The following is a 14729-nucleotide window of genomic DNA, read 5'->3' on the forward strand; positions in this document are numbered from 1 at the left end:
ATGGACACTGTATTTCTGTGTACTCATATAGCTCAGAATGAGGGATCCCACACAGTATGATGGCCCCCACAGCCCTTCACTTAATATGATAATATGATGCCCCAACAATTCCTGATAGTTAACAATAAAAACACACACACACACACACACACACACACACACAACTCATCCAACCCATTTCTGAGGTGCGCTGCTCCGGTCTGTGCAGTGTGAGTACTGAGGCTCCGTACTACAGGTGGGATGTAGTGACGCCATTGTGCCTGCAGTGCACGGAGTCTTAGACTCACAGGTGAAGGGTGAATGGTGGATCGGAGAGCTTAAATCTCCCTGATTCACTATTCTATTCAATGGTATCACCATCATGGGACAAGGTGCCTGGTGCTGAGTCACACTGAGCCTTCTCAATTTATGGGCATTATAGTATTTATTAATCAGCTGTGGGGTAGTACCATAATGTGTGCGTAGGGGGCAGTACTGTGAGAAACCTCTCTGAAGTAAAATTTTAAACCTTTATTAAATATATGCATTAAAATCAGAACTAACAAATATATACTTAAAGCTAGCAAAATTATAAGGTCAATGGCTTGTTGTGGATGTAAACACCATTCTAAGTCTATGTGCCCACGATGCAGAAATGCTGCTGATTTTTCCTGAGCGTTTCTGCATCTCCCTGGCAGAGAAAACGCATGCGGATTGTACGTGCGTTTTTTTTTCCAGGTAGAAGCTTAGCGCGATTTCGCATGCGGGTTATCAAGCGCTTTTAGCATCACTTGGAAAAGTACTTGACAACTTGGTCACACAATATAAATCCATGCAACCGGCATGGATTTATATAGTGTGACCAAGTTATCATGCTGCAAATGAAGCATCAATAGTAAAAAAAAAAAAAAAATTAAAAAAAACATTATACTCACCTTCCAATGGCCCCCGGTCTCCTTCTCCGATGCGTCCGGTATCTTCGGTGGCTCCAGGTGCTCTAAAAAAGTAAATAACTAAACGTTATTTAGTCATGTGAATGTCACGTGACCATCAACTGACCGCTGACGTCACGGAAGGTCCTTGCAGACCACCGCCGAAAGCCAAGGAGACAGCAGCGCCACTCAGAGGAGACCGGGGGCGCCGAAAGTGACTATAAGGTTTTTTTTTAATTCTTTTTTATCTACAGGTACTATGGTACCCGGGTCTGGATGAGAGTCTCTTCTTCTCCAGACCCGGGTACCATCCGTGCATTGAACCACATGATATCCGCATGTGCATGTGTAGTCATGCGGATGTCACGCGGTCCAATGCTAAAACGCAGCAATTCCGCAAAATAATTGGTAGTGCTGTGGATTTTTCCGCAATGATAATCCGCAGCGGAAATTTTCGCACCATGTGCACAGCACATGAGGATTATCATTGGGGAACATGGCAGACCTTCTACCAAGCGTTTTTAAGAGTTTCCAATATAATAAGGAAAAACATCATTTACAACAGACTCCAAAAAGGCAGTTATAATAGATGGGCAATGAATAGAGCCACTAAAGTAGCAGATAAAAAATTACGTTATGATTTACTAATCAAACATTCAGAGAAGTAAGTAACCTTAGATAAAGCTATATTTGTAACAATTTACAGCAAAGAAAATAGCCAGATTAAAGGAATTATTAACAAATACCTTCCCATGTTATATATTGATAGCCAATTAAATTAGATTTTACGAGATGGTTGTTTGTTCTCGGCCCCGACCCTTTCACATCTCCTGTCTCCTGGTTTAATCCCAAGAGAAGCCGATAACGAGAACCTGCCTTACACCTCTGGGTTTTCACCAATGCGGCATTGATGAATGTTCACCATGTAAATATGCGGAACACAAGAAATAGGTTTAATCACATTAAATAAAAACATTTCATTAATCCCTTAATGGCCCAGGGCGTATTAGTACTCACCAGGCTGTCACCCCCTGTTCAGCGGGGGCTCCGGCGCTGAGCCCGCACTGAACCGGGGACATGTCAGCTGATTCTTACAGCTGACATGTGCCCGCAACAGCCGCAGGTGGAATCGCGATCCACCCGCAGCTGTTAACATGTTAAATGCCGCTGTCAATCTCCGACAGCGGCATTTAACATTCTCGCGCCGGAAGCGCGGCATTAGCCCCGCCCATCGGTGACCCCCTCACGTGATCGCGGGTCACCGATGGGTGGGCATGACAACCCTGGGTCTGCAGCAGACTCCAGTGGTTGTCATGCAAAGATTACTATGAGCGCCACCTAGTGGTCAGCGCTCATAGTACAGGTGCATTTATGCTACATAGAGGTGACTTGTTGATCACCTCTATGTAGCAGAGGCGATCAGACAGTTGCTGCTTCTAGTATCCTATGGAGACTATAGAAGCATGCAGAAAAAGTTTAAAAAAAATGTTTTTAAAAATATTTAAAAAAAATATAATAGTTTAAATCACCCCCCTTTTACCCCACATACACATATTTGGTATCGCCGCGTTCAGAATCGCCCGATCTATCAATATAAAAAAAAGAATTAATCTGATCGGTAAACGGCGCAACGAGAAAAAAATTCCAAACGCCACAATTACGTTTTTTTGGTTGCCGCAACATGGCAATAAAATGCAATAACGGGCGATCAAAACATCGTATCTACCCCAAAATGGTATCAAAAAAGTCAGCCTGGCGCGCAAAAAATAAGTCCTCACCCAGCCCAAGATCCCCAAAAAAAAATCGAGATGCTACGGGTCTCGGAAAATGGCACCATTTTTTTTTTTTTTTTTTTTTTTAGCAAACTTTGGATTCTTTTTTCACCACTTAAATAAAAAAAGAACCTATACATGTTTGGTGTCTACGAACTCGTAATGATCTGGAGAATAATAATGACAGGTCAGTTTTAGCATTCAGTGAACGTGGTAAAAAAAACAACTGTGAAATTGGAAAGAAAAAAAAACAAACAACAACTGTGGAATTGCATTTTTTTTTTTACAATGTCACCGCACTTGGAATTGTTTTCCCGTACACGATATGGTAAAACTAGTAATGTCGTTTAAAAGTACAACTCGTCCCACAAAAAATAAGCCCTCACACGGCCATATTGCCCAAAAAATAAAAACGTTATGGCTCTGGGAACAAGGGGAGTGAAAAACGAAAATGCAAAAATGGTAAATCCCAAGGTCGCGAAGGGGTTAAACAATGGATCGCCTGCAGCAGTGAATTTGTAGCATATGGCATTCAGTGTCTGGGGTGTACTGTCAGATATGTCGGCTGCTGCTCCCGTAAATAAGGCAGAGAATTAATGAGCACATAGGAGACCCCACTAATCCCGCGGCCATTAACCCCTCCAACGATTCCACACATTTCCTAAGAGAGCACAATGGGGACTGTAAGAACGTTCAGTTTTGTGGCATTGAAAGGGTAAATAGCTGAGGTGGAGGAGAGATGGCGGAGGAGCATTGCTGAACCTGAGGGTAAATCCATCGCACCGGAGGAATAAAGAGAATATGGGGGCGATTATCACCAGTATCTACATCACTGTGCGGGAACTAGGAGAGAAGCAGCGGCCATTGTGTGAGGACGTCTCTGGGCTTCTGTCCTTCATCCTGCAGTCGTCTGAAGGGATCTAATGTGGACGGGAACCAGCGAAGCCGCATTCTGTCCACAGCTGTTACCTCACTGTTCACACCACACAGAGACCCCCAAAGAGCCTCCGTGCTGAAGGGGTTAATGCCCACTGCGCCCAGTAATGGGGTCTCCACATACCTCCACCTGCAGAGCCGCCACCACGTATATGGCTGCTGTGTGCGCACAGGACCTGTGATGAGGTCACAGGAGGGGAGGAGTCAGGGGTCACATGATCAGGGGCCTCAGTGGATGCACGGTTGAGCCTAGAATGTATGGGCTCCTGTCAGGTATATACACTGCTCAAAAAAATAAAGGGAACACTGAAATAACACATCCTAGATCCGAATGAATGAAATCTTCTCATTGAATACTTTGTTCTGTACAAAGGTAAATGTGCTGACAACAAAATCACACAAAAATCATCAATGGAAATCACATTTATTAACCAATGGAGGCCTGGATTTGGAGTCACCCCCAAAATTACAGTGGAAAAACACACTACAGGCTGATCCAACTTTGATGTAATGTCCTTAAAACAAGTCAAAATGAGGCTCAGTATTGTGTGTGGCCTCCACGTGCCTGTATGACCTCCCTACAACGCCTGGACATGCTCCTGATGAGGCTCAGTATTGTGTGTGGCCTCCACGTGCCTGTATGACCTCCCTACAACGCCTGGGCATGCTCCTGATGAGGCTCAGTATTGTGTGTGGCCTCCACATGCCTGTATGACCTCCCTACAACGCCTGGGCATGCTACTGATGAGGCTGAGTATTGTGTGTGGCCTCCACGTGCCTGAATGACCTCCCTACAACGCCTGGGCATGCTCCTGATGAGGTTGCGGATGGTCTCCTGTGGGATCTCCTCCCAGACCTGGACTAAAGCATTCACCAACTCCTGGACAGTCTGTGGTGCAATGTGACGTTGCTGGATGGAGCGAGACATGATGTCCCAGATGTGCTCAATCGGATTCAGGTCTGGGGAACGGACGGGCCAGTCCATAGCTTCAATGCCTTCATCTTGCAGGAACTGCTGACACATTCCAGCCACATGAGGTCTGGCATTGTCCTGCATTAGGAGGAACCCAGGGCCAACCGCACCAGCATATGGTCTCACAAGGGGTCTGAGGATCTCATCTCAGTACCTAATGGCAGTCAGGCTACCTCTGGCGAGCACATGGAGGGCTGTGCGGCCCTCCAAAGAAATGCCACCCCACACCATTACTGACCCATTGCCAAACCTGTCATGCTGAAGGATGCTGCAGGCAGCAGATCGCTCTCCACGGCGTCTCCAGACTCTGTCACATGTGCTCAGTATGAACCTGCTTTCATCTGTGAAGAGCACAGGGCGCCAGTGGCGACTTTGCCAATCCTGGTGTTCTGTGGCAAATGCCAAACGTCCTGCACGGTGTTGGGCTGTGAGCACAACCCCCATCTGTGGACGTCGGGCCCCCATACCACCCTCATGGAGTCGTTTTCTAACCGTTTGTGCAGACACATGAACATTTGTGGCCTGCTGGAGGTCATTTTGCAGGGCTCTGGGAGTGTTTCTCTTGTTCCTCCTTGCACAAAGGCGGAGGTAGTGGTTCTGCTGTTGGGTTGTTGCCCTCCTACGGCCCCCTCCACGTCTCCTGGTGTACTGGCCTGTCTCCTGGTAGCGCCTCCATCCTCTGGACACTACGCTGACAGACACAGCAAACCTTCTTGCCACAGCTCGCATTGATGTGCCATCCTGAATGAGCTGCACTACCTGAGCAACTTCTGCGGGTTGTAGAGTCTGTCTCATGCTACCACAAGTGTGAAAGCACAACCAACATTCAAAAGTGACCAAAACATTAGCCAGAAAGCATTGGTACTGAGCTGTAGTCTGTGGTGCCCACCTGCAGAACCACTCCTTTATTGAGGGTGTCTTGATAATTGGCAATAATTTCCATCTATTGTCTATTCCATTTGCACAACAGCATGTGAAATTGATTGTCAATCAGTGTTGCTTCCTAAGTGGACAGTTGATTTCACAGAAGTTTGATTTACTTGGAGTCATATTCTGTTGTTTAAGTGTTACCTTTATTTTTTTGAGCAGTGTATTATTGGAGGCAGCAGAATGTATGGGCTCCTGTCAGGTATATATTATTGGAGGTAGGAGAATGTATGGGCTCCTGTCAGGTATATATTATTGGAGGCAGGAGAATGTATGGGCTTCTGTCAGGTATATATTATTGGAGGCAGCAGAATGTATGGGCTCCTGTCAGGTATATATTATTGGAGGCAACAGAATGTATGGGCTCCTGTCAGGTATATATTATTGGAGGCAGCAGAATGTATGGACTCCTGTCAGGTATATATTATTGGAGGTAGGAGAATGTATGGGCTCCTGTCAGGTATATATTATTGGAGGCAGCAGAATGTATGGGCTCCTGTCAGGTATATATTATTGGAGGCAGCAGAATGTATGGGCTCCTGTCAGGTATATATTATTGGAGGCAGCAGAATGTATGGGCTCCTGTCAGGTATATATTATTGGAGGCAGCAGAATGTATGGGTTTCTGTCAGGTATATATTATTGGAGGCAGGAGAATGTATGGGCTCCTGTCGGGTATATATTATTGGAGGCAGGAGAATGTATGGGCTCCTGTCGGGTATATATTATTGGAGGCAGCAGAATGTATGGGCTCCTGTCGGGTATATATTATTGGAGGCAGCAGAATGTATGGGCTCCTGTCGGGTATATATTATTGGAGGCAGCAGAATGTATGGGTTTCTGTCAGGTATATATTATTGGAGGCAGGAGAATGTATGGGCTCCTGTCGGGTATATATTGTTGGAGGCAGCAGAATGTATGGGCTCCTGTCAGGTATATATTATTGGAGGCAGGAGAATGTATGGGCTCCTGTCAGGTATATATTATTGGAGGCAGCAGAATGTATGGGTTTCTGTCAGGTATATATTATTGGAGGCAGGAGAATGTATGGGCTCCTGTCGGGTATATATTGTTGGAGGCAGCAGAATGTATGGGTTTCTGTCAGGTATATATTATTGGAGGCAGGAGAATGTATGGGCTCCTGTCAGGTATATATTATTGGAGGCAGCAGAATGTATGGGCTCCTGTCAGGTATATATTACTGGAGGCAGCAGAATGTATGGGTTTCTGTCAGGTATATATTATTGGAGGCAGCAGAATGTATGGGTTTCTGTCAGGTATATATTATTGGAGGCAGGAGAATGTATGGGCTCCTGTCGGGTATATATTGTTGGAGGCAGCAGAATGTATGGGCTCCTGTCAGGTATATATTATTGGAGGCAGGAGAATGTATGGGCTCCTGTCAGGTATATATTATTGGAGGCAGCAGAATGTATGGGCTCCTGTCAGGTATATATTACTGGAGGCAGCAGAATGTATGGGCTCCTGTCAGGTATATATTATTGGAGGCAGCAGAATGTATGGACTCCTGTCAGGTATATATTATTGGAGGCAGCAGAATGTATGGGCTCCTGTCAGGTATATATTATTGGAGGCAGCAGAATGTATGGGCTCCTGTCAGGTATATATTATTGGAGGCAGCAGAATGTATGGGCTCCTGTCAGGTATATATTATTGGAGGCAGCAGAATGTATGGACTCCTGTCAGGTATATATTATTGGAGGCAGCAGAATGTATGGGCTCCTGTCGGGTATATATTATTGGAGGCAGCAGAATGTATGGGCTCCTGTCAGGTATATATTATTGGAGGCAGCAGAATGTATGGGCTCCTGTCAGGTATATATTATTGGAGGCAGCAGAATCTATGGGCTCCTGTCAGGTATATATTATTGGAGGCAGGAGAATGTATGGGCTCCTGTCAGGTATATATTATTGGAGGCAGGAGAATGTATGGGCTTCTGTCAGGTATATAGCAGACGCGTGACCTGTCACATGACTAAATGACGTCATGGAAGGTCCTTTCACACCACCGCGAGCTGTACAAGAGACCGGACGCAGCGGAGAAAATACTGGGGGCCATGAGAAGGTGAGAATAAGGTTATTTTTTATTTTAAATTCTTTTTTTACAGGTTCTATGGTACCAGTGTCTGGATGAGAGTCTCCTCTTCTCCAGACCCGGGTGCCATCCGCACATTGAATCGCTTAATATCTGCATGTGCACATGTACTCATGCGGATATTAAGTGATTCAATGCAAGTCAATGGCGGCAATTACGCTGCGTGTCGGCAAAATTAATGGACATGGAGCGTATTTTTCCGCAATGATAATCTGCAGCGGAAATTTCCACAGCATTTGCACAGCACATGAGGATTATCATTGGGGACCATGGGGCACGTATTACCAAGCGTTTTTTAACCCCTTAAATACCGGGGACGTATTAGTACGCATATTTGCGTACTGCCCGTTCAGTGAGGGCTGCTGCGCTGAGTCCTCACTGAACGGAGCACATGTCAGCTGATTCTTACAGCTGACATGTGCCCGCAACAGCCGCGGGTGGAATCGTGATCCACCCGCGGCTGTTAACATGTTAAATGCCGCTGTCAATCTCTGACAGCAGCATTTAACGCGCGCTTCCGGGTAGTGCGTCATAAGCCCCGCCCACCGGCGACCCCGTCACGTAATGGCGGGTCGCCGATGGGGGGCATGACAACCCAGGGTCTGCAGCAGACGCCTGTGGTTGTCATGATCTTGTCGCTATGAGCGCCACCTAGTGGTCGGCGCTCATAGCACAGGACCATTTCTGCTGCATGCAGGGGACCTGCTCGTCCCCTGTATGTAGCAGAGGCGATCGGATAGTTGCTGCTTCTAGTCTCCTATGGAGACTATAGAAGCATGCAAAAAGTAAAAAAAAAAAGTTTTTAAAAATATAAAAAAAATAAAAAAATATAAAAGTTTAAATCACCCCCCTTTTGCACCATTCAAAATAAAATAATAAAAAATAAACCCCACATACACATATTTGGTATCGCCGCGTTCAGAATCGCCCGATCTATCAATATAAAAAAAGAATTAATCCGATCGGTAAACGGCGTAACGAGAAAAAAAATTCTAAACGCCAGAATTACGTTTTTTGGTCGCCGCAAAATTGCAATAAAATGCAATAACGGGCGATCAAAACATCGGATCTACCCCAAATGTTATCAATAAAAATGTCAGCCCAGTGCGCAAAAAATAAGCCATCAACCAGCCCCAGATCACGAAAAATGGAGACGCTACGGGTCTTAGAAAATGGCGCTATTTTTTTATTTTATTTTTTACCAAATTTTGGATTTTTTTTCACCACAATATAAAAGAACCTATACATGTTTGGTGTCTATGAACTCGTAATGACCTGTAGAATAAGAAAGGCAGGTCAGTTTTAGCATTCAGTGAACGTGGTAAAAAAAAAAAATAAAAAACAACTGTGGTATTGCACTTTTTTTGCAATTTTACCGCACTTGGAATTTTTTTCCCGTTTTCCCGTGCAGGATATGGTAAAACTAGTAATGGCGTTGAAAAGTACAACTCGTCCCGCAAAAAATAAGCCCACACATAGCCATATTGACCAAAAAATAAAAACGCTATGGCTCTGGGAACAAGGGGAGCAAAAACGAAAATGCAAAAACGGAAAATGCTCCGGGGCTTAAGGGGTTAAGTGTTTTCGCTGCGGAAATTCTGAAGCAAAAACACTTGAAAAACGCATAGTGGGCACGCAGCCTAACTTCCTGTTAATGCTTCGGACCTTTTTTTTCCTTAACAAAGTCCCGGATATCCCCTTTAAGGATGTTTACATCCATGCAGCTTGTACAAGTGAACACGATTTTAAAAGTAGGCTAAATGTCCAAGTCATGTTATTAATAGGACCCTATATACAGATGCATCATGGGCTTTTCCTGCCACATGCATATAGTGAAAGTCTAAAATCCAAATGTGTAATTTGCCTCAGAGTAGAAGTGTTTTAACTACAGTCACAATAATTACTAATCACTCACAGAAATCTCTAACTTTTAATCAGAAATAAATATTGTATAAATAACCTTTTTACATATAGAAATATTCTTTAAATAACATTAGCAGAACTAAATATTGTAGTAATAACATTTGAACATTATATATAGAAAAGTACTTTTTTCTAAAAGTGATTTTTTAGCCTTGTAAACTCTATACTTTAGTAGGTTTTATTTTTGTTATTTCTGATGTATTTGAAAAATGACAACTTCACCTTCTTACAATAATGCTAAGAACACGATCCCTTTTATAAGTACAATTTTTTTTCATAAAAGTGCAAAACTTTATAACACAAAAAATTGGTCAAATACAAAAAAAAAAAATCAATCAGGAGAGTGCCTCCTGAATGCATAAAAATTTGCACAGCCCCATCCCATAGGATGCATCATCCACAAGAAACAGTGATTGCAAGAAGAGAGGAGGCAATGGATCAACACCAGAGATGCCCATCGGACCGGATTGCATGTGAGTATGATTAAAGGTCTTTTTTGCATTATGCAGAGCGGCTTGAAGACTTACACATGTGGTCAAAATTGTTGGTTCCCCTCGTTTAATGAAAGAAAAACCCACAATGGTCACAGAAATAACTTGAATCTGACAAAAGTAATAATAAATTAAAAATCTATGAAAATGAACAAATGAAAGTCAGACATTGCTTTTCTGCTTCCACAGAATTTAAAAAAAAATTAAACTGATGAAACAGGCCTGGACAGAAATGATGGTACCCCTGAAAATAATGTGACAAAAGGGACATGTTAAATCACGTTGTGCCCACTAATTATCATCACAGGTATCTACAATCCTGTAATCAGTCAGTGGGCCTGTATATAGGACTACAGATACTCATTGTGCTGTTTGGTGACATGGTGTACCACACTCAACATGGACCAGATTAAGCAAAGGAAAAAGTTGTCTCAGGAGATTAGAAAGAAAATTATAGACAAGCATGTTAAAGGTAAAGGTTATAAGACCATCTCCAAGCAGCGTGATGTTCCCGTGACTACAGTTGCACACATTATTCGGAAATTTAAGATCCATGGGACTGTAGCCAATCTCCCTGGACGTGGCCGCAGGAGGAAAATTGATCACAAATCAAAGAGACGAATAATACAAATGATAACAAAAGAGCCCAGGAAAACTTCTAAAGAGATTAAAGGTGAACTTCAAGCACAAGGAACATCAGTGTCAGATCGCACCATTCGTTGTTGTTTGATCCAAAGTGGACTTCATGGGAGATGACCAAGGAGAACACCATTGTTGAAAAAAAATCATAAAAAAGCCAGGCTGGAATTTGCCAAACTACATGTTGACAAGCCACATGTAGCATCGGCGTCTCTGCCCCCTGCCAGGCAGAGACGCCGTCCCTCTCACCGCCGCGCTCCCCGCCCGGCGTTCTCCAGCGCTCCTCTTCCTGCTGCTGCCAGTGCGCGCAGCTTCCCGGGCACTGTGCTTAGGGCGCGTGCGCTCCCTCCCTCTTAAAGGGGCCGCACGCGCCGCCCTAAGGAGTCCCCGGCCAATTGCCGGAGGTCCTCCCATATATAAGGCACCTCCTCCAATATGGAGGTGCCCGAGCAATAGTTGTTGCACAGTGTACTTACCTCTGCTTCAGCCCTCAGGTCCCGCTGCTAGCCTGACTACTAGTCCTGCCCGCCAGCCTGACTACCAGTCCAGTCCACCAGCCTGACTACTCTCCAGCCCGACAGTCTGTCTTCCGTTCAGTCCGCCAGTCTGTCTATGGGCTTTGCCCGCCTGCTTACCTGGAAGCACCTGCCCGCTACCTGCCATGCCTACCTGGAGGCTCCTGCTTGCTACCTGCTGTGCCTACCTAGAGGCTCCTGCCTGTCACTTGCCGTGATCACCTGACAGCCTACCTAGAGGCTCCTGTCTGTCACTTGCCGTGACCACCTGTCAGCCTACCTGGAGGCTCCTGCCCGTCACTTGCCGTGACCACCTGACAGCCTACCTAGAGGCTCCTGCCTGTCACCTGCCGTGACCACCTGACAACCTACCTAGAGGCTCCCACCTGTCGCCTGCCGTGTCTGCCAGTCCATCCACCCGGATTACTCATCAGCCTGCCTGCTGTGCCCATCTGCAATACCGGTCAGTCCCTGCCATCTGTACCATGGGAGTCACCTGCTCCCTTACAAGGTCGTCCCCAGAGTAGCACCTGGTCCCTCTGCTCGGACCCTCCCTGGTCACGGAGTCGATTGAGCCGCCGTACGACCTAGGTCGCTCCGAGTTGATACCTAGTTACGTCCCTCTGGGTCCCTCCTTCCACCGCAGCACAGAGGTTCCACCACCCGGATCCGTAACACCACAAAGCTTCTGGGAGAATGTCCTATGGACAGATGAGACAAAATGGAAGTTTTTGGCAAAGCACATCAGCTCTATGTTCACAGACCGAAAAATGAAGCATATCAAGAAAAGAACACTGTCCCTACTGTGAAACATGGTGAAGGCTCTGTTATGTTCTGGGGTTGCTTTGCTGCATCTGGCACAGGGTGTCTTGAATCTGTGCAGGGTACAATGAAATCTCAAGACTATCGACGGATTCTAGAGAGAAATGTGCTGCCCAGTGTCAGAAAGCTTGGTCTCAGTCGCAGGTCAGGGGTCTTTCAACAGTATTATGACCCAAAACACAGCTAAAAACACCCAAGAATGGCTAAGAGGAAAACATTGGACTATTCTGAAGTGGCTTCTATGAGCCCTGACCTAAATCCTATTGAGCATCTTTGGAAAGAGCTGAAACATGCCGTCTGGAAAAGGCAACTTTCACACACGAGACAACTGGAGCAGTTTACTCATGAGGAGTGGGCCAAAATACCTGTCGAGAGGTGCAGAAGTCTCATTGACAGTTACAGGAATCGTTTGATTGCAGTGATTGCCTCAAAAGGTTGCTCAACAAAATATTAAGTTAAGAAGAACCATCATTTCTGTCCAGGCCGATTTCATGAGTTTAATTTTTTTTTTATTCTGTGGAAGCAGAAAAGCAATGTCTGACTTTCATTTGTTCATTTTCATCGATTTTTAATTTATTATTACTTTTGTCAGATTCAAGTTATTTCTGTGACCATTGTGGGTTTTTCTTTCATTAAACGAGGGGCACCAACAATTTTGACCATGTGTGTATATGCAGCATTCTAGAATGCTTTAACAGAGGGCTGAAAGATGCGTACCCTACTTTATATGGGGAAAACATGGTGATAGGTTCCCTTTAATAAGCATTAAAAAATACTGATGCTATTTTAGAGTTGAAAATTGTGATGACAGGTTTTCTTTTGATGGGTTTTGTATGTTTAAAATACAGCGTTAGGCTATGTTCACACTCAGATGTCAGTGTCTCAGGTATGTGTGGTCACAGTTTCCACTGGTACTGGTGACACTGACACATGCAGACCCATTCAAATGAGTCTGTGCACATGTCTGAGTGTTTCCACGGACTGTGTGTCCATGGGCAAAACACGCTGACACGCAAAAACGTCCCACACAGATGACATGTACCGGCGCCAGGGAATCAGTGTAGTTAGTGTTGTTCCCAAGCGCCGGGTGCTGAACACTGCCCTCATCATAGTTTCCTGCTTGAGCTGCGATCAACACCAGCAGGGGACCATGATGAGAGCAGTAGTGTCTGCTCCCGGTGTGTCCAACTGTAAAAATAAAAAATCTTTAGATTCACCTGTCAGAAGATGTCCCCCACTGTAATCCATCTGACCGCTCTCGCCGAGGAGCCAGGGAGAATGACTCACTCCAGTGAGCGGCCCTGGAGCTGCGCTGAGCTCAGTGAGTGACAGGACACCACTCGCTGAGTGCAGCTCGGGGCTGCTTGCTGCAGTGAGTCATTCTTCCTGGCTCCTCGGCGAGAACGGTCGCATGGATTACAGTGGGGGACACGGGTGAGTTTAAGGATTTTATACTTTATTCTTATTTTAACAGTTGGAGACATCGGGAGCAGACTACTACTCTCATCATGGACCCCTGATGGTGCTGATCTCAGTGCAAGCAAGGACAATGATGAGGGTAGCGTTCAGCACCCTTCGCTTAGGAACAGTGTTAACTGTACCACTGATTCCCAAGCTCCGGTACATGCAATCCTGATGTGGCCACACAGACATCTCCAGTACTGTTTTTTCCACTTCCGGAAATATCCAGACGTGAAACTGATGGTCCCAACCCCATTTATAAGGCAAGAAATCCAACTTATTAAACCTGACAGGGCACACCTGTGAAGTGAAGACCATTTCCGGTGACTACCTCTTGAAGCTCATCAAGAGAATGCCAAGAGTGTGCAAAGCAGTCATCAAAGCAAAAGGTGGCTACTTTGAAGAACCTAGAATATGAGACATATTTCCAGTTGTTTCACACTTTTTTGTTAAGTATATAATTCCACATGTGTTAATTCATAGTTTTGATGCCTTCAGTGTGAATGTACAATTTTCAAAGTCATGAAAATACAGAAAAATCTTTAAATGGGAAGGTGTGTCCAAACTTTTGGTCTGTACTGTATACAAGTAATCAGCAGCAAGGGGACAGATTGATGAAGACCAAAATATAATATAAAAACATGTGAAACCGTGGCAGCATACAGCTAACCAGAATAATAATCTATCGAGAGTCACTTATACATGTGTATATAATCCATATATTCAAAATGTATATATATAATACTCTCATGACAATATTAACTCATGTATGTAAAATCATGGAATCCAGGGTTCATAGTAATAGATCTCGTACTAAGCAAAGCAATGTGCAACAAGCATTTATAAGATATATTTATGCATAGCGATTACCTGGATAGCCACTGGCAGCTCAGCAGCACTGTACACGTCACCCCGACGCGCATTTGGGAAGAAACCTTTATCAAGGGGCACATATGCATATCAGCCACCCACCTTTATATACCATGTACCACACAACAGACCATAGAGTGCGTGCACACACCTCCACGCAAACCGGAAGCGCACTACCGCACGCTCAATCGTATCAGCTGATCGTCAGACCTGAACATCGCACCCCAATAACCATTGAGACACATCACATGACCAAATGGTCACATGCTCATGTTTAATATGTTTAATAAAATGTCGTGAACGATTGTGCAGAAATGTTGGAACGTTGACATCATACTTCCGGTACTGTTCAGAGCTGATCACATTTAAGTAG

At 44.8% G+C, this 14729-nt stretch overlaps 1 protein-coding gene across 1 annotated transcript in view; it reads right to left on the reverse strand.

Annotated features, from left to right (window-relative positions):
• The window catches only part of LOC141178791 (uncharacterized), a 42748-nt gene extending 28339 nt beyond the window's left edge, over window positions 1–14409 (reverse strand). The window contains exons 1-3 of the mRNA XM_073660630.1: window positions 14357–14409; window positions 3744–3868; window positions 915–976 (exon numbers count right to left, since the gene is read on the reverse strand). Coding sequence (XP_073516731.1) covers window positions 915–976; window positions 3744–3868; window positions 14357–14409 — 240 coding nt within the window. The remainder of the gene's footprint in view (window positions 1–914; window positions 977–3743; window positions 3869–14356) is intronic.
• Window positions 14410–14729: the final 320 nt, after the last annotated feature.

This window comes from Phyllobates terribilis, unplaced genomic scaffold (genome assembly GCF_046119375.1).
Source record: "Phyllobates terribilis strain yellow unplaced genomic scaffold, ASM4611937v1 Scaffold_30__1_contigs__length_15301838, whole genome shotgun sequence".
Lineage (NCBI taxonomy): Eukaryota > Metazoa > Chordata > Amphibia > Anura > Dendrobatidae > Phyllobates > Phyllobates terribilis.